Below are 24849 nucleotides of genomic sequence, written 5' to 3' on the forward strand. Positions count from 1 at the left end.
CAATGCTTTATATTTAACACACACACACACTTTCAAAATAAGGATCTGACAACATTGAGGTTGTGACATCATTGACAAATAAAGGAAAAAATATAAGGCTTTATTAGCCACATCTGATCTCAAAGACCATCTGAAAAGTGCACAAAACCCCTCTAAACCAGAGATCACAAACAAGCCAATGTGGTTACAGTGTCTGATTATGTCTCTTTCACTGAAAGGACTGGAAGAACATCATTAAATTATCCAGAACAACAAAATCCTCCATTTATTAAAAGGAAAAAAAACCAACAATTCCAAATAATAGTGAAGAGCACAACTAACACTGATCACCATGATGGTGATTTCAAATGAACCACATTAAACCTCTGTTAAATCTCAATAAGAGCTTTTGTAGCATGAGTGAAGCGCTATTTGTGGAGTTGTTTAATCATCTTCTGCTGAGATATTCAGAGATTTAATGTCTTCCTTATCTTGATTTCTTGACCGGCAGTGGCTGGTCGTAGTTCTTGTGTTTCTGCTTGTCTCTTTTTCTGTTCTCTACTTTCTTTAATTGATATGGCTTATTAAAAGGCTGAGATGACTCCATATTTAACAGATTTCGTGGCTCAGATAAGGTCAAATTCTGGTTTATTTCTTTGCTCTTGCCTGACATGTGGCATTGTTATGGCCTGCTTGTGGCCCAGATCTGGCAAACAGGAGTGGGCCACTCAAGGGCCATCATTCCATGCAGTATGTGGGCCAGATCAGTATTCCATATGTGCCAGATGTGGGCCAGATCTGGGGCAGTACAATGTTGCTGGTCTTGGAGTGCCGGCACAACAGCAGGGTAGATTTTCTTCTTTCTTTTTCTCTTTTTTTAGCATTTCTGAGCAAAAACATCGGTACACTGTGGAAAGGATTCAAAAGCCATTTTGACAGATGGTAAGAGGGCACCTTTTGTGACACAGAGAGTACAGGACAGACTGCTATTTCTCTGCCTGTGTCACTGCAACCATTACCCTGCATGATTCAGCACCAAGGAGAGCAGTTTCCGTAAAAGCTTACACATCAATAAATCAGGCCACTAAATTATGACTATGCTACCAACAAAAGCGATTATCATCATCTGATCAGAGTTTTTCTTGCATTTTTCACAAGTTGTTCAAACAACATAATTGAGAACCTTTTTATTATCAATAAGAACTTTAATGAAAAGAAATTCCAGATTGTAAGGGAAGATGCTGAGCCATGACAATGCTTGACATAAAAGCCAAGTCAAACTGCCCAGCTAAAGGAAACACTGATCACCATAATGGTGACCAAACATTTTGGATAAAAAAATCAACATCTAAACCTGTTAATTCTCAATAAGAGCTGTACATTTACATTTACATTTAATCATTTAGCAGACGCTTTTATCCAAAGCGACTTACAAAAAAGGGTAGAGCAATAGAAGCAACGAAACAAACAAGGCCAACAACCTGTAAGAGCTGTAAGAAATCTCAATTAATTAGCACAGTACACAACTTTTTTTAAATTTTTTTTTTATAGCCAGCTACAACAAATACTCACGTACGGAAAATACAGAACACCGGATTTTGATAGCTATGATAACAACCCATTAGGACTAAGGCAGATGCCCCAACTGTTGTCGTTAATGCGGATTCAGTGGCCCAATGGGTTGGTTTTGTATGGCATTCTAGCTAAACGCGCAGCAATAGCCATCGACAGCAAAATCTCACGTACGCAAAATACAGAACACTGGATTTTGGTAGCTATGATAACTATGTAACATACCCGCCTGAAGGCACAAATCCGGATGAGAGACGCAGATATGATCAGTAAGTGCTATTCTATATTGGTCAAGTGCAATAGGAAAAGTGCAATTGGAAAAGATGTGTCTTAAGATGTTTTTTAAAAATGGCTACAGACTCGGCAGCACGAATTGAGATCGGCAGGTCATTCCACCAGGTGGGAACGGTCCAGGAAAATGTCCGTGAGAGCGATTTCATGCCTCTTTGGGATGGAACCACGAGGCGCCGCTCATTCGCAGAAAGCAAGCTTCTGGAGGGTGTGTAAGTCTGAACAAGTGAGTTTAGGTATATTGGTGCAGAACCAGTGGTTGTTTTGTAGGCGAGAACTAGAGCCTTGAATTTGATGCGAGCAGCCATTGGCAACCAGTGCAGTTTGATGAAGAGAGGCGTAACATGCGTTCTCTTCGGCTCATTAAAGACCACTCTCGCCGCTGCATTCTGGATCAGCTGCAAGGGTTTGATAGTGCATGCTGGAAGCCCAGCCAGAAGAGCATTGCAATAGTCCAGTCTGGAGAGAACAAGAGCTTGAACCAGGAGTTGTGCAGCCTGTTCTGATAGGAAGGGTCTAATCTTTCTAATGTTGTATAAAGCAAATCTGCAGGACCGGGCTGTTGCAGTAATGTGGTCAGTGAAGTTTAACTGGTCATCAATCACAACTCCAAGGTTCCTGGCTGTCCTTGATGGAGTTATGGTCGATGAACCAAGCTGAATGGAGAAATTTTGATGAAGTGCTGGGTTGGTTGAGAAAACAAGTAATTCTGTCTTTGCAAGATTGAGTTTAAGATGATGCTCTTTCATCCAGTCAGAAATATCTGTCAGACAGGCAGCGATACGAACACTGACTGTAGGATCATCTGGTTGAAATGAGAAGTAGAGTTGAGTGTCATCAGCATAGCAGTGATAGGAAAAGCCATGTTTCTGAATGACGGAACCTAATGATGACATGTAGATGGAGAAAAGAAGTGGTCCAAGGACTGAGCCCTGGGGAACCCCAGTAGCTAGATGATGTGACTTAGACACTACACCTCCCCATGACACCCTGTAGGACCTACCAGAGAGGTAAGACCTGAACCACTGGAGGGCAGTTCCTGTGATACCCATCGTCTTAAGTGTTGACAGGAGGATCTGGTGGTTAACTGTGTCAAAAGCAGCAGACAGATCCAGCAGAATGAGCACTGAGGATTTGGAAGCTGCTTTTGCCAGTCTCAGTGCCTCAGTTACTGAGAGCAAGGCAGTCTCAGTCGAATGGCTGCTTTTGAAGCCGGATTGGTTGTTGTCTAGGAGGTTGTCCCTTTCAAGAAACATAGAGAGTTGATTGAACACAACTCGCTCAAGGGTCTTTGCAATGAAAGGCAGAAGGGATACCGGTCGGTAGTTTTCTAAAAGTGCTGGATTCAGAGAGGGTTTCTTAAGCAGTGGGGTTACCCAAGCCTGCTTAAATGCTGTGGGAAAGGTTCCCGTGTGAAGAGAAGTGTTGACAATGTGAGTGAGTGCAGGAGTGATTGAAGAAGAAATGGCCTGAAGGAGGTGAGTGGGTATAGGATCAAGTGGACAGGTAGTAGGGTGATTTGAAAGGATGAGTTTAGAAATATCTGCCTCGGAGAGCGGAGAAAAGGATGGAAGTGTGTTCGTGTTAGTTGTTGAGATGTGCTTGTCAGTTTGTGATGAGGAGAACTGTTTGCTGATGAGGGATGTTTTGTTTGTGAAAAATGATGCAAAGTCATCAGCTGTAAGAGTTGATGAAGGAGGGGGAGGAGGAGGACAAAGGAGAGAGGAGAATGTTTTAAAGAGTTTGCGAGAGTCAGAGCATTTGTTGATTTTGTTGTGGTAGTATGTTGTTTTAGCAGTGGAGACATTTGTAGAGAGAGAAGAGAGAAGAGACTGATACAAGGTAAGGTCAGTATAGTTTTTAGATTTCCGCCATTTCCTCTCTGCCGCCCTGAGTCCAGAGCGATGTTCACGGAGAACATCAGACAGCCAGGGGGCAGATGGGGTGGGGCGGGCTGGTCTGGATGAAAGGGGGCAAAAACTGTCTAAGGAGGATGTTAGAGTAGAGCAAAGTGTGTCGGTAGCACTGTTAGTGTCCAGTGCTGAGAACTGAGCAGGTGGAGGGAGTGAAGATGAAACCATAGTGGATAGGCGAGAGGGAGAGAGTGAGCGTAGATTACGCCGAAAGGTAATCTGTGTAGGAGTGCGTGTTGTATCAGGAGTCAGTATGAGGTTAAGAGTGATGAGAAAGTGGTCTGAGGTGTGTAATGGAGTAACTAAAGTATTGTCCGTGGAGCAGTTGCGTGTGTATACGAGGTCTAATTGGTTACCTGATCTGTGAGTAGCCGTAGTAGATACTAACTTAAGGTCAAATGAAGTCAGTAGAGTGCTGAAGTCTGCAGCTAGGTGTTTATCAAGATGGATGTTGAAGTCACCAAGCAGAATCAGTGGAGTGCCATCCTCAGGGAAGCTAGAAATTAACACATCCAACTCCTCCACAAAGTAACCGAGGTGACCTGGAGGACGATAGACCACTACCACATGGATTTTAACAGGGTGAGTAATAGTGATTGAGTGCGATTCAAATGAACTGGCCGGTAGAGATGGTAATGGATCAAATTTCCAATCATTTGAGATAAGCAAACCAGTACCCCCACCCCTCCCAATAGGCCGAGGAGTGTGTGAAAAAGTTAAATTGGTTGAAAGGGCTGCAGGAGTGGCAGTGTCCTCTGGTTTGATCCAGGTCTCAGTTAGGGCCATGAGGCTGAGCTGAGAATGAGTCCCAATAGATGAAATGAAGTATGCTTTGTTTACAGCAGACTGACAATTCCAGAGACCAATTGGAATAGAGAGTAAAGTAGCAGAGGATGTTAGGATATAGCGCAAATTATTAGGATTGCGGCGTCTCGTGCGTACAGAGCGTGAATTACGAGTGCTAGTAGTTATAGTTGAGATTTGAAAGCACATGGTGAATACAGATCAGAGAAAAGGCCAGATCGTAATTAGAAAAGAACCGAACACAAATAATGAAAGGAAGATGATACTCAAGTGCCTTGTCGGGGTCCTTGCTCGCGAGGAGTTGCACAGGGAAGAGTTGAAGTCTTTACACTCGTCGGTCTTGCACAGGGAAGAGTTGAAGTCTTTACACTCGTCGGTCTTGCACAGGGAAGAGTTGAAGTCTTTACACTCGTCGGTCTTCACACTGCCGCGGACTATCACGCTATTTATTCTCACTTGAATATCGTTATTGAAAGCAGCTGGGAACGCCCCCAACAAACTCACTCCCAACGTGGCAATGACCAAACAAATGCTAACTCAACAAATGCTAACTCCCACACACACCACAAGAATACACCAAAACTACTAATACACACCACTGCACCACACAGACACACTTATCCAACAACAAATGAACAAACAATCAAAAATGAGAAAAGTTACAAACACTTACACAGTAGTTGTCTATCAGTCAATCAATGCTTCACCTCTAGCCAACTGCTAACAAACACACGAGGCTTTTAATACCTCGCTGGCCACGCCCCCAACAAACTCACTCCCAACGTGGCAATGACCAAACAAATGCTAACTCAACAAATGCTAACTCCCACACACACCGCAAGAATACACCAAAACTACTAATACACACCACTGCACCACACAGACACACTTATCCAACAACAAATGAACAAACAATCAAAAATGAGAAAAGTTACAAACACTTACACAGTAGTTGTCTATCAGTCAATCAATGCTTCACCTCTAGCCAACTGCTAACAAACACACGAGGCTTTTAATACCTCGCTGGCCACGCCCCCAACAAACTCACTCCCAACGTGGCAATGACCAAACAAATGCTAACTCAACAAATGCTAACTCCCACACACACCGCAAGAATACACCAAAACTACTAATACACACCACTGCACCACACAGACACACTTATCCAACAACAAATGAAAAAACAATCAAAAATGAGAAAAGTTACAAACACTTACACAGTAGTTGTCTATCAGTCAATCAATGCTTCACCTCTAGCCAACTGCTAACAAACACACGAGGCTTTTAATACCTCGCTGGCCACGCCCCCAACAAACTCACTCCCAACGTGGCAATGACCAAACAAATGCTAACTCAACAAATGCTAACTCCCACACACACCGCAAGAATACACCAAAACTACTAATACACACCACTGCACCACACAGACACACTTATCCAACAACAAATGAACAAACAATCAAAAATGAGAAAAGTTACAAACACTTACACAGTAGTTGTCTATCAGTCAATCAATGCTTCACCTCTAGCCAACTGTTAACAAACACACAAGGCTTTTAATACCTCGCTGGCCACGCCCCCAACAAACTCACTCCCAACGTGGCAATGACCAAACAAATGCTAACTCAACAAATGCTAACTCCCACACACACCGCAAGAATACACCAAAACTACTAATACACACCACTGCACCACACAGACACACTTATCCAACAACAAATGAACAAACAATCAAAAATGAGAAAAGTTACAAACACTTACACAGTAGTTGTCTATCAGTCAATCAATGCTTCACCTCTAGCCAACTGCTAACAAACACACGAGGCTTTTAATACCTCGCTGGCCACGGCCCCAACAAACTCACTCCCAACGTGGCAATGACCAAACAAATGCTAACTCAACAAATGCTAACTCCCACACACACCGCAAGAATACACCAAAACTACTAATACACACCACTGCACCACACAGACACACTTATCCAACAACAAATGAACAAACAATCAAAAATGAGAAAAGTTACAAACACTTACACAGTAGTTGTCTATCAGTCAATCAATGCTTCACCTCTAGCTGTAGACGTCTGACAGAAATAAAGTCAGTGTGGTTTGATTTAATCTAAATCTGATTCTGCTCCTTATCATCAGATGTCTTCAATTATTAAATAATCATCACTCAATTAATATTCATTACATTTTTTTTATATAGCGCTTTTCTAGGCACTCAAAGCGCTTTACATAGAAGGGGGGGGATCTCCTCAACCATCACCAATGTGCAGCATCCACTTGTATGATGCGACGGCAGCCATATTGCGCCAGAACGCTCACCACACACCAGCTGATTGGTGGAGAGGAGACCGAGTGATTAAGCCAATCAGGAGAGGGGGATTATTAGGAGGCCATGATGGACAGAGTGGCCAATGGGCAAATTTGGCCAGGATGCCGGGGTTACACCCCTACTCTTTATCGAAGAACATCCTGGGATTTTTAACGACCATGGAGAGTCGGGACCTCGGTTTAACATCTCATCCGAAAGACGGTGCTCTTTGACAGTACAGTGTCCCGATCACGATACTGGGGTGTTAGGACCCACACAGACCACAGGTTGAAGACCCCCTGCTGGCCTCACTAACACCTCTACCAGCAGCTACCTATAGTTTTCTCAGTTGGTCTCCCATCCAGGTACTGACCAGGCTCAGCCCTGCTTAGCTTCAGTGGGAAAACAGTCTTGGGCTACAGGGTGATATGGCTGCTGGCTCACTTAAGTATCTAATTAACCACTTAAGTATCTAATTAACTCTAACACTGCTACAGTTTTACTTTAACACCTTGATGGTGGTTCCCATATGAACACTGACCAGTGTTAATTCAACACTGGGGAATTCACTGTGATTCAGACAACATCACACATCAAAAGTCATATTAGATCATGACATTCAATTCCATCTGGTTGAAGATCTTGAGAGATGTTCTGTTGGTTCTATTGAAATGTCTAATTATTTGATGTGGATGTGTAGTGATGTGAATCAATGTGAAATAGTAAACGCTGTGAGATGCAAGAAATTTTTTGAAAGAAATTCCAACAATATAGTGAAATTGAATTGAAAAGTTTTTCTGTCAAAAAAAAAAAAAAGTTTGCGCTATTTATAATTTTTAAGGATATTTAACATTAATTTAAATAAAGTAGCAGACAGTCATTGGCCATTTTTTATGGTTTCATTTTTTATAGTGTTGTCACTGAAAGAACAACTGGAGGAAATAACCTTTTTGAACTTTTTTTAGGTCGTGACTAGCACATTCATTATTTTTAAAAATAAAAGTAAAATCATTTCTTTAACTTTGTTGGAGAAAAAAGGAGATGTGAAACATCCACACTTTTTTTCCCTACAGATATTACTGCATTATTCCAAGCGGTCACGTGTGGAAAATGTAAATTGTGAACAGACTGATATATTATTATTTTTATAGGGCGAAGAAAGACACAGTTTGTCAACAGGAGTATTGACCAAACTCAGAGAAACTGGAAGTAGAGATTGAGTAGGCTCCCTCTCAATAAAACACCTGATGGGATCAAACCCAGAACTATTGACAACTCTTTGGGAGAAACAGGCAACTGAAATGATCTAGAAATGCCTTATATAAAAACAACAATCCCTGACTAAATAGATTTTTATCATCCCAGTTCAAAATATTGGGAGATTTATTCTTGTATAAGAAGAATATTGTGAAAAAGTGTGCTTTAACATCAAAGACCAAGCCAAAGGAGCCTGCCTATGAAAAGCAGATAATGTTGCTAGTCATTTTTCAATTTTGTAGAAAATCCTTTTGTAAGGAAATCCAGACCACAGTCTGAGCTTTTCTTGCATTTACACAGTTTTGACCAGCAGGCGTCACCAGAGGTGTGGTGTTTCGAGCGTTTCAAAACAGTGAATAATTTTGGTTCAATTAATTCAAAGCTTCTAAAAGGTTCGTTTCTCCCAGCATCACTATTACAGATAACCTATCTGGTATCTATCTCTTCCCTTCATCGTAGTAGGAGAAAATCAAATGCAGTGTGTGGCTCCTCCTTGTCACGTTGCTGATCAACGTGACTGGAGTTCCTGGCCGAGCGCCAGCTGAAGGTGACGTGAGCAAAATACTGAATGTGTGTCAAGTGCGCGGGGGCTTTGGTGGGGGATTGACCTACTTTCCGCACATGATGCTACGTTAAGACGTGGAAGAGGTACGTCACTTTTACACATATCATTCAACTATATTATTTTGTTTGCAATGCATTAAGTATACAATTCCAATTTATTCACATGCTACGGTAAATAAATATTAATAATAATAATAATAATAATGTAAATATGTGCACTAATGTTCATATTGAAGGCAGTAGTGCTGTGTGCGGGTCACGTGACTGTGGGCAGTTCTGCCATCATAACAAACAGCGTACAGCAGTCAGACTCAGATGAGTTTGAGAGCTTTTCTTCTCCTGTCGTGTTTTGTAGTTCATGTCGTTAGTTTCTGTCATTGTTAAGAACGTACATTAGTAACGGTAACCTTATCTGTGGATTTATTCTCTCTCAGAGCTCTGCTTATACTCGAATGGTAAGTTAATATATTTTTTGTTGTTGTTGACATTGACATATTTATAAAGAGGGGGTGGGAGTTAAGATACATTTATTCTGTTTTATTAAAAAAAAAAAGAGTGACAGAACATGAGGTGTCGGTCATTCCTTCTGTTTTCTATCCTCTTGCGCGCGTGTGCGCGTGCTGAAGTACGTAGTGTACTTGTACTAGTAATTTGATAGGCGTGCCGCGCCTACTTTTTCGCTGTAAACAAGTCACACTCGCAATTTTCTCTTGTGACTTATGTGGGGGCGATTGTACAGACAAAATTTAATTAAAATGTTTTATTTTTATCAATGTGCGCCTCTTTGAAGCACACTTTAAAAACTGTGCGCCAGTAAACAACTCGAACACAGCAGAGAGAGTTGACAGTGCGCCATTCTATATTCGATTATTATTTTCGTGTAGTGCTTTTTTTATTAATTTAAAAACACATTAAAATGTGCATGTTTTGATACAGTTTTTGAATTTATATTTTGGGGATATAAAATCCTGAGGAAATAATTAACGGGGAAAGCCTAAATGGAGAAGTTGAAGCAGTTTAGTGTTATCTATAAAATAAGTTAGTAATAAATAGTAATATTTTAAAAACTCCACTAAATTAAAATCATTTAACAAAGTCACGGTATTGCAGCTTTTGTCTTAAAAATATATGATTTAAATGTTTATTTTTTTCAGTCATTTAATCAAAATATTTGTTCATATTTTGTTGGATGGTTTGATGTGGTTTTGGAAAACTTAAAAGAGTACATTTCTAATAACTTGGTATTGTAAACAGCATCTTTATGTTGGACACTTTTATTTATCATTTACCCATATACACAGGGAGCGCAAAAAGTAACTGGAAACTTAAATCACACTTGTCTTTAAACCCACACAACTGTGTGAACTTAGGAATAACTGACTTCATACATTGACTAAAATTGCATTCGATTAAAATACATTTAGTGAAAAGGATGTAGAAAAGCACAGAGCAGGTTACACTTGACAAATGTATACCAAAACTTTTGTTGCATTTCTATCCTTTGTCCATGTTTGACAGGAACATGTCCATGACACCAGCTGCACGTGATTTTGGGTTGCTGGACGAGCAGGAGGAGGACATGAAACCTCAGGTAATTCGGCGGAACCTTTTTGGCCCTGTGGACCACCAGCAGTTGCAGCAGGACTTTCAGAGGCTATTCTGCATGAGCGTGGAGAACGCCAAACAGCGCTGGAACTTTGACTTCCAGAGGGACCAGCCTGTCCCTGGCTGCGTTGAGTGGGAAGAGCTGCGGTGCCAGGACGTGCCAGCATTCTACCATAGCTGTGTGGTCAGGCCCGGTATGGCAAAGCAAATAGTGGATGCAGCTGTTGGGGGAGGATCCTTTGCCTGTTCCTCTCCAGCTATGGCCACAGAGAAATATCTGGAGTTTTTGACCAGAGGAGCTTTAAGGGGAACAAAGACAGAGAAGAGAAAGGCAACATTGCTGGGGGTCAAACGCAGACAAGCAAACATCACAGGTATTCTGTCGCCCACTTCTCATTCTTAGTCTTAGTGTCATTTGGTTAAAGCCAATGATCAGGGGCATTGTTAAAAAAAAAAATATATATATATATATATATATATATATATATATATATATATATATATATATATATATATATAATTTATTATATATAAAATATATAATATTTTATCGTTTGTTGTATAGACACTATAAGCTAATATTTATATACAAAATTCTAAAATGCTTTTCTCTCTTTCAGACTTTTTCAGAGTGGCAAAAAGAAGATTTCTTCATCACAAAGCTCCATCGGGACAGTAAAGGTTCATTGGTTGTATAAATGTACATACAATATCTTCAAATGTAGCTCTTCTAACTGACCAGTAAATAAGGCTTATCACTCAATGCAGTGCCTATAAAAAGACTTAACCTTTTGTACTTTTTTCAGATTTTATTGTTACAACATTGAATCATGAATATTTATATAGATCCAAATTCGGATCTTACCCAGCAGGCAGAGGATTTGGACTATTCAATTTTGGTTGAAAATAAAAATTGGTTTGACGTCTAAATCCAACGTTTGTTTGACATTAGGATCCAATGTAAGGCATACGTTTCATTTTGGTGGGGGAAAAAATAATTCATGAATTCCCCCCCACTTAATACCAGCCTCACTTATTTACTAAACAGATTGACTTTATTTTTGTCAGATGTACAGATGATAAGTTTTTATTGAAAGTTAACAGGTTTACTTTATACTTTTTACGTTATAAATAGTGCATTTTTTCTTTCTTTTTTCTTTCTTTTTTGTTTTTTTGGTGCACTGAATATACATTCATACATTTATTTATATATAAACAAACAAATACTGTGAACGTTTACAAAAATGCACTAAAAAAAGGACTGTTTGAAAATATAATTTTGCATTTCTCCGATTCAAAATGCATCGATCCTTTTGAGTGGCATCAGTGCTGGCTATCCCAATATTGTTATTTATTTTCCTGTCTTGATATTGTTTAACCTGAGTTGTTTTTCATGAAGCATATAAATCTGGGTATAAAAGTGACTGTTCTTACAGAGTTACTAGCTAACATAAGATATGCTTCAATATATTTGAAGTTATGTTAAAATATATATATATATATATATATATATATATATATATATATATATATATATATATATATATATATATATATATATATTTTATATGGATATTGCCCTTGAAATATAGTTTGAGGGGCGTCTTACCAAGATTCCTATGATTGTGCATGATGCTCTGTCTTGCACACTTGGGGGAAAATTGAACATGTTGAAAAGTTACTTTTGTCTTTAGTTTGGATCTGATACCTGTAGTATTGCATAGATTGCAAGGAAGTTTTTTTTTTCATTGATCATGTGTACCATACTTTTTTATAATACTGTATTTGTGTCTTGTGCATGTGCTTGTGCATACTCAAAGATATGTGTGTTTATGTGTTAAATTGGCTATTTGTTTGGCATTATTTGATATTAAAGAGACAGCTGAGGCAGTTAACCAAAGTAATTGCTCTACAATAAATAAAAAACCTTAAAACCCTGTTTAAAAAGACTGAATTAAACCAAACACACATGCTGAGATATTTAAACAGAATTTGTTAAGCAGATTTTTTTGCTTTTATACATGCAAACATTTACATCTGCAAATACACATGCTTAACATTTCTGATATATTCAGTGACTTCTTTAAAACATTACATTTGGATATTTTTAAAATGCAGTAATAGAAAATAATAGTACTCTACCTCATAAAATGACAATGACTAATTTTATACTCACACGGATAATAATACAAATATGTAAAATGTAGCAGTTGTTTTTTTCCTCAGAAGTACAGCAGATTGGCAAGGACGTATCTTGTACTTCACGTCAAGTTTACAGGATGTTGTGTGTGTACTTGCATAGTCCCAAATCTGTTTTTAAACAACTTTTATGACTTTGTCATTCTGTTTTTTCAAGTTCCTCTTGTGCCTCTCACCGACTGTGTTTTGCACTATATGTTGTCATTACAGATCTGATCCACAGCTTTTGTTGCAGATCTGTCCACAGTGTTGTATTCAGTGCATGATATCTCTTGTGAATTTGTAGTCATGTATACTCCTATATGGTTGACTGTTACTTGAGTTAAAACATGTTAATACTAGCTGATTTTATATGGTATGAGTTTGCATAGTATGCAAAAATCAATGATAAAATAAAATGTATAAATCCATTTGGGAAGTATTTATTTATTGGAACAAATACACCTTATATCAGAATACAAATTAACATTAATGCACTGTATGTAAAATAATCTCTAAATAAGTGTGTACTCAGCAGCAAAACTTTGTTGCAGTAGAGCAGACCTTCTGAACTTGAAGTACATTATTGGGGGGAGTGTTTTACCACACACAGACATCAGGAATCAGCATGTGAATCTCAACAATGATGACATGCTTCATGCCGCAATGCATGCTGGGAGCCAACGTAGTATTAAAATGAGTGCTCCCAGCATTCATTGTGGCATGAAGCATGTCACCATTGTTGAGATTCATATGTTGATTCTAGATGTCTGTCTGTGTCTAAAAAAAGTTCACAATGTATTTAAAATTCAAAATTCAGAATGACTGATCTACTGCACAAAAAAAAATTGGTGGTAATTATAATATACAATTATTTAAAGAAAATCATTATAATCATGAATAATACAATTACAATACAAACACCTATAAATACTAGTTTTAAAATGAGAACTGTTTGAAGCGACCAGTTTTCCAAAGTTACCTTTCATGGTATTATTACGGTAAAATACTGTAAAAAATGAGAGCTGTATATAAACAGCAGAGGGCTGTAAATTAACAGTACATTGCTGGCAACCACAGCTGCCAATAGATTACCGTTATTTTACGGCCCAATTTTTTACAGTGTGTATATATATATATATATATATATATATATATATATATATATATATATATATATATATATATATATATATATATATATATATATATATATATATATATATATATATACCATACATTAATGTTACTTTTAATTTTATTTATTTTAATGTGTGTATATGTTGAACATTAATTATGATTCATAATTTATTAATTTTAATTGTATTAATTTTTTATTTTAACATTTTATATGTATTATATATTAATTATTATACTTTCATTACTATTAATTAAGATATTTTTTCAGAGTGAAATTAATATTTGATATTTGTTCAGAGTGACATTGACTATTACTGTATTTATTTACAAGTCATTGTACTGTATAGTTTTTGAGAAAAGTGCAGTCAAATTCGCCCCAAATATCAAAGGGCATTCAAACACTGTCCAATTTTCAAAAATTCATATAATTATTTCCTTTATAGGTTTGCACATTCTGTCATTAGATATTTGTTCAGAGTGACATTGACTATTACTGTATTTATTTACAGGTCATTTTACTGTATAGTTTTTGAGAAAAGTGCAGTCAAATTCGCCCCAAATATCAAAGGGCATTCAAACACTGTCCAATTTTCAAAAATTCATATAATTATTTCCTTTATAGGTTTGCTCATTCCGTCCATTGATATTTGTTCAGAGTGACATTGACTATTACTGTATTTATTTACAAGTCATTGTACTGTGTAACAACAACGACTAATGAGTTTAATGTCTCGGGGAATAATTAACTCAAAAGGGATTTAATATTCAATATTCATGAATTTATGAATATAATTTGCCAGTTGTTCATTACGTATTAAAATTTTCCGATAGGGAAAATTGTTCAATTAAATACAAGTAACCCTTTATGGAGTTGCTTGAAATTATCCTACTAAGTTTGTCCTGCAAATTAGTTATAGACCTTTCAGATCAATTCTCAATAAAGGGATTACTGCTTTACGAGCGCATGAGAAACATTAACTTTACTGATCAGGATAAGTTCAATATTTCAAATGGTCATACAGTTTACTTTACTAACATAGTAGCATAAGCAGTTAGGTAACGTTTAGATCGCAAGTTTCATTGACTTTGTGTATGTGGCAGGATAACAGATTCAACTCATTAAATGTCTTTTGAAGGTTTAATAAACACAGGCTAAAAATAACACTACTATTCACACAGAAAGTACATACTACATATGCATCAAGAGAGTAGAAGTATAGATATTAACGAAAGAATACATAAAAGAGAATAATGAATAGACTGAAGTTAGAGAGAGATAAAAGAGAGAGAGAGAGACAAAGAGAGTGAGAGAGAGAGACAAAGAGAGTGGGGGAGGGTAAGAAACAGCTTTCCTTCAGTTCAACCAAATACGACCTTCACGGAGTTAATTTATCCCAACGGGAGAATAACACACCCTCTTTACAGCAGTAAGAATAAGAATACTTGCATTCTTTTTGGTTTCGTTTTGGCTTCTCGCTTGTGTGCGTATGTGTCTCTGCGTGTCTCTGCGTGTCCGGCGGTCCTTTCCGAGGTTGGGAGGGAAGCGGCTGTTTGCTTTAGCGATGCTTCGTGTTCTTGAAGATCGGATTGTAGAAGAGAAGATTTTTGGAAGAGATGAGGCCTGCTTGGAGGGCCTGCATTGGTGGCATGGCTTAAGTGCCAGCCCCCCCCCCGTGGGTGTTGGCTCCCACAGGAAGAGAGTTGAGAAGTGAAGAGAGCGGAGTAAGAGAACAGGGTAAGAGGGAAGAGCCTGTCTTCACTGGTCTTTTTAAGGTCTGGAAATAGTCCCACCCTCCAGGGTTAGACTTAACCAATGAGAGTGTTGGGATTTCCCGGCGGGAAATTCCTCAGCAGAATTTATAGCTCTTTGTTTAAAAGTTGGACTCAGTGGGTCTCTGAGTTCTTCATACTATAATTAATGCAACAAACACACACTGCATTTTCTGAATAAGTGATATACATGGAAGTGTAAGTCGTGAAGTGAGCATTAATTTGATAGGAGACATGACATATATGAGGTTATCTGAACTAGTACTTTGTTAAGACAAAGACAAAAAGATGCAAAATACCATACAGAATAAACATTTTACAAGACAGTTATGTGTTTACATATAATGTCCTGGGGTGCATGTTCATTTATAGATGGTTTGTCTATAATTTGAGGCAAAAGCTCTGTGTCTTAAACTCTTTGTGTATAAGACTTCATGTGGCCACATTCTTTCCGGCCATAAAAAGATCTTATCAGATGGTTTCCAGGGTGACTGAAGAATCTCCCTCTGTTGTGTTGGGGGAAGGTATGCTAGTGAGCACAACTTTCAAAACATATTTGTTAAATGTAACTGGCGATTGTGTGTTTGATTCGCCCGAGTCGCTACATAATCCCCCCTTTCGCTAGTTGTTGTCCCTCCTATGGACAACAACGAGCGATATCAAAAGTTCAGGAAGATCAGACACACCATAGCCATGTTAGGCTCCAGTTGTTTGTGTCTCCTGACGTGATGGTCGTTCCACGGCAGATAAGGCAGACAGTAGCCAGTTCAGGTCTCTGTGCTTGTGCAGCAGGTGTCGAGGCAGCAGGTGCCCTGACGGTGCGTCATCTGTCATCCAGAAGTCCGTTTGTGTGGTGCAGGTGTGCTGTGGGCTTTCTGCAGCCCTGGGTGGAACCATGTTCCTCGCAATGGCAAGTCAGTCCTTTAGGTCTCCTGCCTAGGAAGATGGACTGTGCATCTTGACACTTTTATGTCCTGTGCTGACTAGGAACTTTTCAGAGGGTGCCTCGCATTGTGGCCAGGCTGGGTGCCTTCTGGTGATCCACTTTGGTTTCTCTGTTTCAAAGTTCAAAGTCATTGGGGTTTTGAGAATCCCTTCAGAGGCGGCCTTGTGTTCGTTTAAGGCCTTCTTTCTCAAATCACATGCATGACATAGTGTGGGGCTTGGCAGTATTGCCTAAAAGATGACTAACTGGTGTTGGAGGAGAAGGTTCTTGAAGCTGGTGTAAGGTTAGGCAGAGGGCTTGGGCTCCTCCCCCCCTTTGCGTTTGTGTGCAGGGCTGGAGGAGCTTGCGCTGCTGATGTGAAGTTCAGGAGAGTATGTCTTTCTTTTGAGGATTCATATGCAGTTGGTGATCAGCAGTCCAGGTTGCTCTCTCAGTACGATGCCCGAGGCTGGACCCGGTGTGATGGTGTCTGGTGGTGGCTGGCCTCTGATTGTCTGGAGGCACAGGAGCATGATCACGGCCGCGTTTCTTAGGCATTTCCAGATCTGTTGCATGGCCTCAGTAGTGAAGTGGATGCCTCTGTCTGAGTTGATTCTCAGTGGCAATCTTGACAGGAAAAAGATGTGATTCATCAGGTGGTATGCCGTGGTCTGGGCGGTGTCGTTGGGTGCTGGTTGACACTCCACCCACTTGGTAAACTGGCACACCACTGTGAGAAAGTACTTTTTGCCTTTTGTGGACCTGGGCAGGGGTTCTACCCGGTCGATTTGTAGGTTTGACCATGGGAACGTGGTCCCTCTGTGTTGTAGTGGGGCTCTGTGCTTCGGGTTTGCTGGTTGGAACCGGCAGCGAACTAGCCCTTCTCTAACATACTCTGCCGCATCTTGATGCATCCCAGGCCCATATGCCACCTGTTTCAGTGTGTCATACGTGGCTCTGGTGCCGTGGTGTCCAGCACATGGTGTGTTGTGGGCGTACATTAGCATCACCCCCCTTTGCGACCGTGGCACTACAAGCTGTGGCGCTGTGTTGCCATCGGGTGCACACCAGAGAATGTTGTCCATAATACGCATCATGTGTCTGGAGTTATGTAGATGCTTGTGGCTAGAGTCATCAATGAGCTCAGAGTCAGTGATAGGGTGGTTGGAGGGGTCAGAGAGGAGGTCAAGAATTGTCTTTATTGCAGTGTCAGAGGCTCGCATATCCGCAATATGTTGTTGTAAATTTGCGGAGTTAGCGATAGCGACTGCAAGGCAGGCATTGTAGCCGGTGTCGATCGCTTGCTGTTAGTTAGCACTGCAACAATGGGGCTGGATGTGGGGTGCGGGGGTGCCCACATGTCGCCGTGTGGTGTGTTTTTACTGATTGTATTGCACAGTGGTAGACTTTTGGTTGAGTTGTCTGCCCACAGTGCAGGGATACTGTTCGTTGTGACAATGTCATTCAGCTGTAGGTCATTCATGACCTGGGGGCAGAAGGCATCAGAGTCTTTGGATAGCTGAAATGTGCAAAGTAGCGAACTTGAACTTGGTTTTGGGGCTGAGGCTGTGTTGTCACAGTGTGCTGCACGGGGTCCCGTGGCCTTTGTGACATGGCAGTCTGGCTCTGTGGGAGTTTCCGTGACCTCTGTGACTTGACAGTCTTGCTCAGACGATGTGTGTGTCTGAAGGGGCAGAGGGTCACGCACTTGAGCCCAGACTTTCAGCTGTTTGAAGTCCAGTACGGGTTCGAAGCGGTCCAGCAGGTCTTTTCCGATGAGAAACGGATAAGTGTTCATAGGGGAGATATAGACTGGGTGTATCAGCCTCATAGGTCCAATTGTCAGGTGGATGGAAGCTACGTGCTTGAGCTGGATGTCGTTTTGGCTATACGACTGCACATTTAGCTTACAAGTGTGAAGGTTAAGGGTGCGATTTTTCCTCTGTGCTTCAAATCTGAGTCTTTCAAATAGTTGGGCGGATATAAGCGTGAGGTCGGAGCCAGTGTCAACTAGGGCTTCGAGCTTAAATTCCCTTTCCATAGTGATAGTCAGATAGAGTTTTCGAGCCATCCCCTTCTCGATTAGGTTTCCCAGGAGTCTTGGTGTGGGGACCTGTGTGTTGCTTGATAAGCCGTCTGGATATGTGTCAAGTGTCTCATTATGCGTGCAAACAATCAAAGCAGCGCTTTCTGGTACGCTGGGCTGTCCCATGATGCTGTCTTGATTAGAGGCTGTTGCTGTCAGCTGTAGTGAGTGTGTGCTGCTGACGTGTGGGGGTGCAACAGTTATTACACTAGTCCGTGGTTGGGGAACAGTGTTCAGGGTGGATGATTCAGTTGCAGGAAGGGCGGGAAGGTTGATTTCAGGTATCATGTCTAGTCGTGCTGTACCTGGTCCGTCCTTCTTGTCTTCCTTGTGAGGTTTCTGTCGGAGGAGCTCTTTCAGGATCTTTATGAGCTCTGTAACTTCAGAAGCAGCTACACTTTCTTTGCCAGACGTGGTTTCATGTCTGGGCCTACCATTGTCCCGTCGAGAGTGGCCTCTTCGCTGGCTTTTTGGGCGAGGCGGGTCCCAGGATCCTTCAGAGCGATCGCTCTGGTACCGTGGACGGTCGCCATTATGACCACGCTGCCCTCTGCTGGCTTGGAGTGGTTTGGACTCTCTGTTGAGGGGTCGGTACCTGTGGTTCTGTTTGGCGCCCTCTAGGGTTAGCTCTGGGTGGTGCACAGAGACAGGGCAGATGGTGGGCTGTTTTACAGTCTTTTCAGAAATGGTTTTCTGTTTGACGTAAGCTTTGTGAGCCAAGTCTCTTAACTGTTGCGTGCCCATGCTGCGCGGGCACGCCAGCACCCCCAGGTGGTAACTGATGGTAGGGTGCAGGTTTCGGAGGAAAAGAGTTTTGAAGTTGATGTCCTCCTCCATGCCTGGGTCGTTACGTGCCCCGAAGTAGGCACGTCGCAGTCTGTTATAAAAGTTCTGTGAGGTCTCACGTCGAGCTTGCTTGAGGTCCATGGCAGTGATGAACCCCTGGTCTGACTCGGGGTCGGAGTACTCACGAATTAGAGCTTGTCGTAGATGCCAGTAGTCCGCTTTGATGGCCTCTGGTTGTCGATCCAGAAAGCACCGTACATCACGATTAGACATGGCCCTGAGCAGGTACAGTCTGTCCCAGTTGTTCGCGTGAGCGACAGTTTGCAAATAAAAGTCTATGTCTTTTAAGTATGCGTGGACGTCGTGTCCTCCTGCCAGGTCTGGGCTGAAGGTAGGAATATTTCTGGCCAGCTTGTCAAGGTTCTTTGAAGCTTCGTGGCTGTTGACCTTGACTTCCTGGAAGGGCGTCCTTTCCTTTGCTGCTGACGGGGATTCGTGGAGACTGGCGGGTGATCTTTTAAACAGGGGGCTGTCGTCCCCCCTCGTAGCTCTTGCTTCGTGGCTAAAATGTGCGGAGTAACTGGTCAGGGGAAACTGTGTGTTGTGTGTTTCCCCCTTCCGGTAACGTTGCACTATATATGATTGTCTCAGTTCTCTTTGCACCATGTCAAGTTCATCTTTGAGCTCGTGTCTTTGCTGGATGAGCTCGTCGATCTCGGCTTGTGCCGACTGCAAATGTTTTGCATAGACTTTAGCGTTAATGTCTCTGTCTTTAAGTTCATCAGTGGCTCTCTCCAGGAGGGATTCGCCACGCCGAAGCTTTTCGTCGAGGTGTTTCCTGGCGTCTTTCTCTGACTGTACTCGTCGGTCGGTGTCACGACGGAGCTCCTTCAGGGTCTTTTGAAGCCTTTCTATTTCTTGTCTTTGTTCTTTGTCTGTTTCGTCGTCTTTCTCTGTGTCTAGAAGCTGATCTAGACGAAGCTGGGTGAGGGCTTGGTCTCTCCGGGCCTCCTCGGCTTGAAGCTTTAGCGTTGCTGCCTCCTGTTCCAGGTTGGCGTAGCTCCCTTTGCTTAGACGTGCCTGTGCGATGAGGACGTGGGCGAGGCTTCCGAGGATCTTGGCCACTTCCTTGTTGGAGTAGCTGTGCGTGGGGTCGTGTGTCATCAGCTGGTCTAGCTCGGTGTCCAGTTGCTCCTGGCTCGGCTGCTCCAGACTTCCTTGACTGGTGGCCGTTAGCGCTTCCAGCCATGTCGTTAGGCGGTCCCACGGGACGGCAGGGCTGGGGGCACGGGACATTACTGCGGAAGAGAGAAACACAGCACACACACACACACAGAGAGAGAGAGCCAATGCAAGCTTGTTCTAAGCTAACGAGCTATCGTACGGATAGCTGGGAATTTTGGCTAACTGATGTAGACAGTTAGATAATTAGACAATTCAGACAATTAGGTGGGCGGTAGCCCTGGTTGTCAATTGGTGAACTGCTGCTCGGTTGTCCCGGGACTATCTAATTCTCCTTGGGGTCTCTTGGTGAACTGAAAGAAACACAATCGTGATAGTCCAACAGTGAGGATAGGAAAGAGCACAGTGGAAACAAACACAAGATGAATTGGTCTGTAATGAAAGGAATGTCAGCGTGCGCGCCGGGAGTGTTAGGGAAAATTAATAGGCTTAATGCTCAAGATATACTAAAATTCGGCTTGTACTATGGGTTATCCCATTTAGCTCATCCGGGGTGAATTGAGGTCGCTTAAGTGGAAGATTAAATATCAAGAGCAATTTAGAAAAAGGCAAAAGTTTCTGTCAAGTAGTGATAAAACAAAAAGCACTTTTGATACCGTTTGTAATTACCAGACTGAGCTTTATTCCCAATGGGAGGGGAAAAGAAAAACTTTTGCAGAGAAAAATAAAAATAAAAAAAATAAAAAAAATAAAAATAAAAAAAAAAATTTAATAATTTTTTTTATTAAAATTAAAAATTAAAATTAAAAATTAAAATTAAATTATAAATAAAATAAAATAAAATAAAAGAATTAGAAGCTCAACTTAATTCAAATTAAATTCAAAGCAAGTTTAAATGAAATTTAAATAAGCCTGTAAGGAAAATCAAATAAAAGAAAGCCAATCAAAAATCTTATCTTATAACGATTAATCTCTAAGTGGGAGTTATCCAAATAAAAGAATTAATCAGAAAGGGAGTAGGGATTTAGTGTTGCGCTGACTTAACAGGGTACAGCCACACGGTGGCGTCCTTCCTTCCAATTGGACTGTGTGACTTAAACCTAATTTCACTTTGAGTTAGAGGAAGTTATGTTTCTTTTTAAACTTCAAATTCGAATAAGGGTGTTTAATCAGCGAGAAAGGAGACTTGGTTGTTGCTAGAAAAATTGTATAAATGAAACTGTGTACAACAGTAAGCAATAAACAATTTATAGGCTCAAACTTATTTTGTTAAGGCAGAATCAAATAACGGAGAGTGAAACTATCCGAATTTATCCACACGATGGCGCTATTGCGCCCGCCCTAGACTAGAGTTAGTTAGGCGGAAATGCTCACCAGATGGCTTTGTCTGGTTCTAGAGTCGCCCTCCGGCGGGTTGCAAGCGGCGTTGCAATTCTTGAGTCGCCCTCTGGCGGTTTGCAAGCGGCGTTGCAATTCTTGAGTCGCCCTCTGGCGGGTTGCAAGCGGCGTTGCAATTCTTGAGTCGCCCTCTGGCGGTTTGCAAGCGGTGTTGCAATTCTTGAGTCGCCCTCTGGCGGTTTGCAAGCGGCGTTCCCTACACTCTACTGGCTTTTGCACTCATTTAAAAATGACTGCACTTTATGTGCACGAGCAACGAAACGGGTGACAAACAGGAATTTATCTTCTGCCTATTCACGCATTTTACATGGACTCCAATAGACATTTATCAATATGGCTGACGGTTTTCAGCATTTTTGATTCAAATGTTTTAGGTCTCAGGTCTTTGGTTAGCTAAGCCAGACTTAAACCAGGAGTTATCGTTTATCTTAACGATATAATAATTATTCTGAGGCCCCTTATATTGTACAGGAGAGTCTCGCCCTGTCCCAATCTTCCGCAATGATAGAAACTTTCCGTAGTTCAGATCAAGCGGGATAACTCAACGTACGTGTCTACAGACTTCATCAAAATCTCATTATTTTGATGGAACACATAATATATTGCTCGAGTCAAATGTATGGGTTTCCTACAATACATTTGTTTGGAAATCACGCGGATAAAACCTATTGCGCCTACGGCTGCAGGGGGTTTCGGAGATCACGCGGATTTTCGTACCGTTCATATTTTTATTAATATAATCCGGCTACTTCAACATTTCTCAGCATCTGTTTATGCTTGGGTTCGCTTTGCGCGTACCGTTCATAATTCACCAAACAACAACAAAACAAAAACGAAACAAAACGCGCGTGCAGGTTATTAATACCTCAAAAATACACAATGAATAGAATATGAATATCATTCACACATACACAAACGTTTGAAACTTGCCCGGTATTTCTCCACCAAATACATGTAACAACAACGACTAATGAGTTTAATGTCTCGGGGAATAATTAACTCAAAAGGGATTTAATATTCAATATTCATGAATTTATGAATATAATTTGCCAGTTGTTCATTACGTATTAAAATTTTCCGATAGGGAAAATTGTTCAATTAAATACAAGTAACCCTTTATGGAGTTGCTTGAAATTATCCTACTAAGTTTGTCCTGCAAATTAGTTATAGACCTTTCAGATCAATTCTCAATAAAGGGATTACTGCTTTACGAGCGCATGAGAAACATTAACTTTACTGATCAGGATAAGTTCAATATTTCAAATGGTCATACAGTTTACTTTACTAACATAGTAGCATAAGCAGTTAGGTAACGTTTAGATCGCAAGTTTCATTGACTTTGTGTATGTGGCAGGATAACAGATTCAACTCATTAAATGTCTTTTGAAGGTTTAATAAACACAGGCTAAAAATAACACTACTATTCACACAGAAAGTACATACTACATATGCATCAAGAGAGTAGAAGTATAGATATTAACGAAAGAATACATAAAAGAGAATAATGAATAGACTGAAGTTAGAGAGAGATAAAAGAGAGAGAGAGAGAGACAAAGAGAGTGAGAGAGAGAGACAAAGAGAGTGGGGGAGGGTAAGAAACAGCTTTCCTTCAGTTCAACCAAATACGACCTTCACGGAGTTAATTTATCCCAACGGGAGAATAACACACCCTCTTTACAGCAGTAAGAATAAGAATACTTGCATTCTTTTTGGTTTCGTTTTGGCTTCTCGCTTGTGTGCGTATGTGTCTCTGCGTGTCTCTGCGTGTCCGGCGGTCCTTTCCGAGGTTGGGAGGGAAGCGGCTGTTTGCTTTAGCGATGCTTCGTGTTCTTGAAGATCGGATTGTAGAAGAGAAGATTTTTGGAAGAGATGAGGCCTGCTTGGAGGGCCTGCATTGGTGGCATGGCTTAAGTGCCAGCCCCCCCCCCGTGGGTGTTGGCTCCCACAGGAAGAGAGTTGAGAAGTGAAGAGAGCGGAGTAAGAGAACAGGGTAAGAGGGAAGAGCCTGTCTTCACTGGTCTTTTTAAGGTCTGGAAATAGTCCCACCCTCCAGGGTTAGACTTAACCAATGAGAGTGTTGGGATTTCCCGGCGGGAAATTCCTCAGCAGAATTTATAGCTCTTTGTTTAAAAGTTGGACTCAGTGGGTCTCTGAGTTCTTCATACTATAATTAATGCAACAAACACACACTGCATTTTCTGAATAAGTGATATACATGGAAGTGTAAGTCGTGAAGTGAGCATTAATTTGATAGGAGACATGACATATATGAGGTTATCTGAACTAGTACTTTGTTAAGACAAAGACAAAAAGATGCAAAATACCATACAGAATAAACATTTTACAAGACAGTTATGTGTTTACATATAATGTCCTGGGGTGCATGTTCATTTATAGATGGTTTGTCTATAATTTGAGGCAAAAGCTCTGTGTCTTAAACTCTTTGTGTATAAGACTTCATGTGGCCACATTCTTTCCGGCCATAAAAAGATCTTATCAGATGGTTTCCAGGGTGACTGAAGAATCTCCCTCTGTTGTGTTGGGGGAAGGTATGCTAGTGAGCACAACTTTCAAAACATATTTGTTAAATGTAACTGGCGATTGTGTGTTTGATTCGCCCGAGTCGCTACAACTGTATAGTTTTTGAGAAAAGTGCAGTCAAATTCGCCCCAAATATCAAAGGGCATTCAAACACTGTCCAATTTTCAAAAATTCATATAATTATTTCCTTTATAGGTTTGCACATTTGTTCAGAGTGACATTGACTATTACTGTATTTATTTACAGGTCATTTTACTGTATAGTTTTTGAGAAAAGTGCAGTCAAATTCGCCCCAAATATCAAAGGGCATTCAAACACTGTCCAATTTTCAAACATTCATATAATTATTTCCTTTATAGGTTTGCTCATTCCGTCAATTGATATTTGTTCAGAGTGACATTGACTATTACTGTATTTATTTACAAGTCATTTTACTGTATGGTTTTGGAGAAAAGTACAGTCAAACTTGCCCAAAAAATCAGTGAATTCAAACTTTGTCCAGTTTTCAAAAATTCATATAAATCTTTCCTTTATAGGTTTGC

The 24849-nt window shown here is 40.7% G+C and overlaps 1 protein-coding gene across 2 annotated transcripts; it reads left to right on the plus strand.

The window, feature by feature from the left end:
- The first annotated feature begins 8668 nt into the window (after positions 1-8668).
- cdkn1d (cyclin-dependent kinase inhibitor 1D) lies at positions 8669-11789 on the plus strand. 2 transcript variants are annotated; one of them, XM_067426943.1, is made up of 3 exons: positions 8669-8780; positions 10215-10675; positions 10922-11789. In XM_067426943.1, exons 2-3 carry the CDS (start codon positions 10219-10221, stop codon positions 10978-10980), a joined length of 516 nt encoding a protein of 171 aa, XP_067283044.1. In that variant the 5' UTR covers positions 8669-8780; positions 10215-10218; the 3' UTR covers positions 10981-11789. The 2 variants fall into 2 exon arrangements, with proteins under 2 accessions (XP_067283044.1, XP_067283043.1); XM_067426942.1 differs by lacking the exon at positions 8669-8780 and adding an exon at positions 8950-9151.
- The last annotated feature ends 13060 nt before the right edge of the window (positions 11790-24849 follow it).

This window comes from Pseudorasbora parva, chromosome 20 (assembly GCF_024679245.1).
Source record: "Pseudorasbora parva isolate DD20220531a chromosome 20, ASM2467924v1, whole genome shotgun sequence".
In the NCBI taxonomy this organism is placed as follows: Eukaryota; Metazoa; Chordata; class Actinopteri; order Cypriniformes; family Gobionidae; genus Pseudorasbora; species Pseudorasbora parva.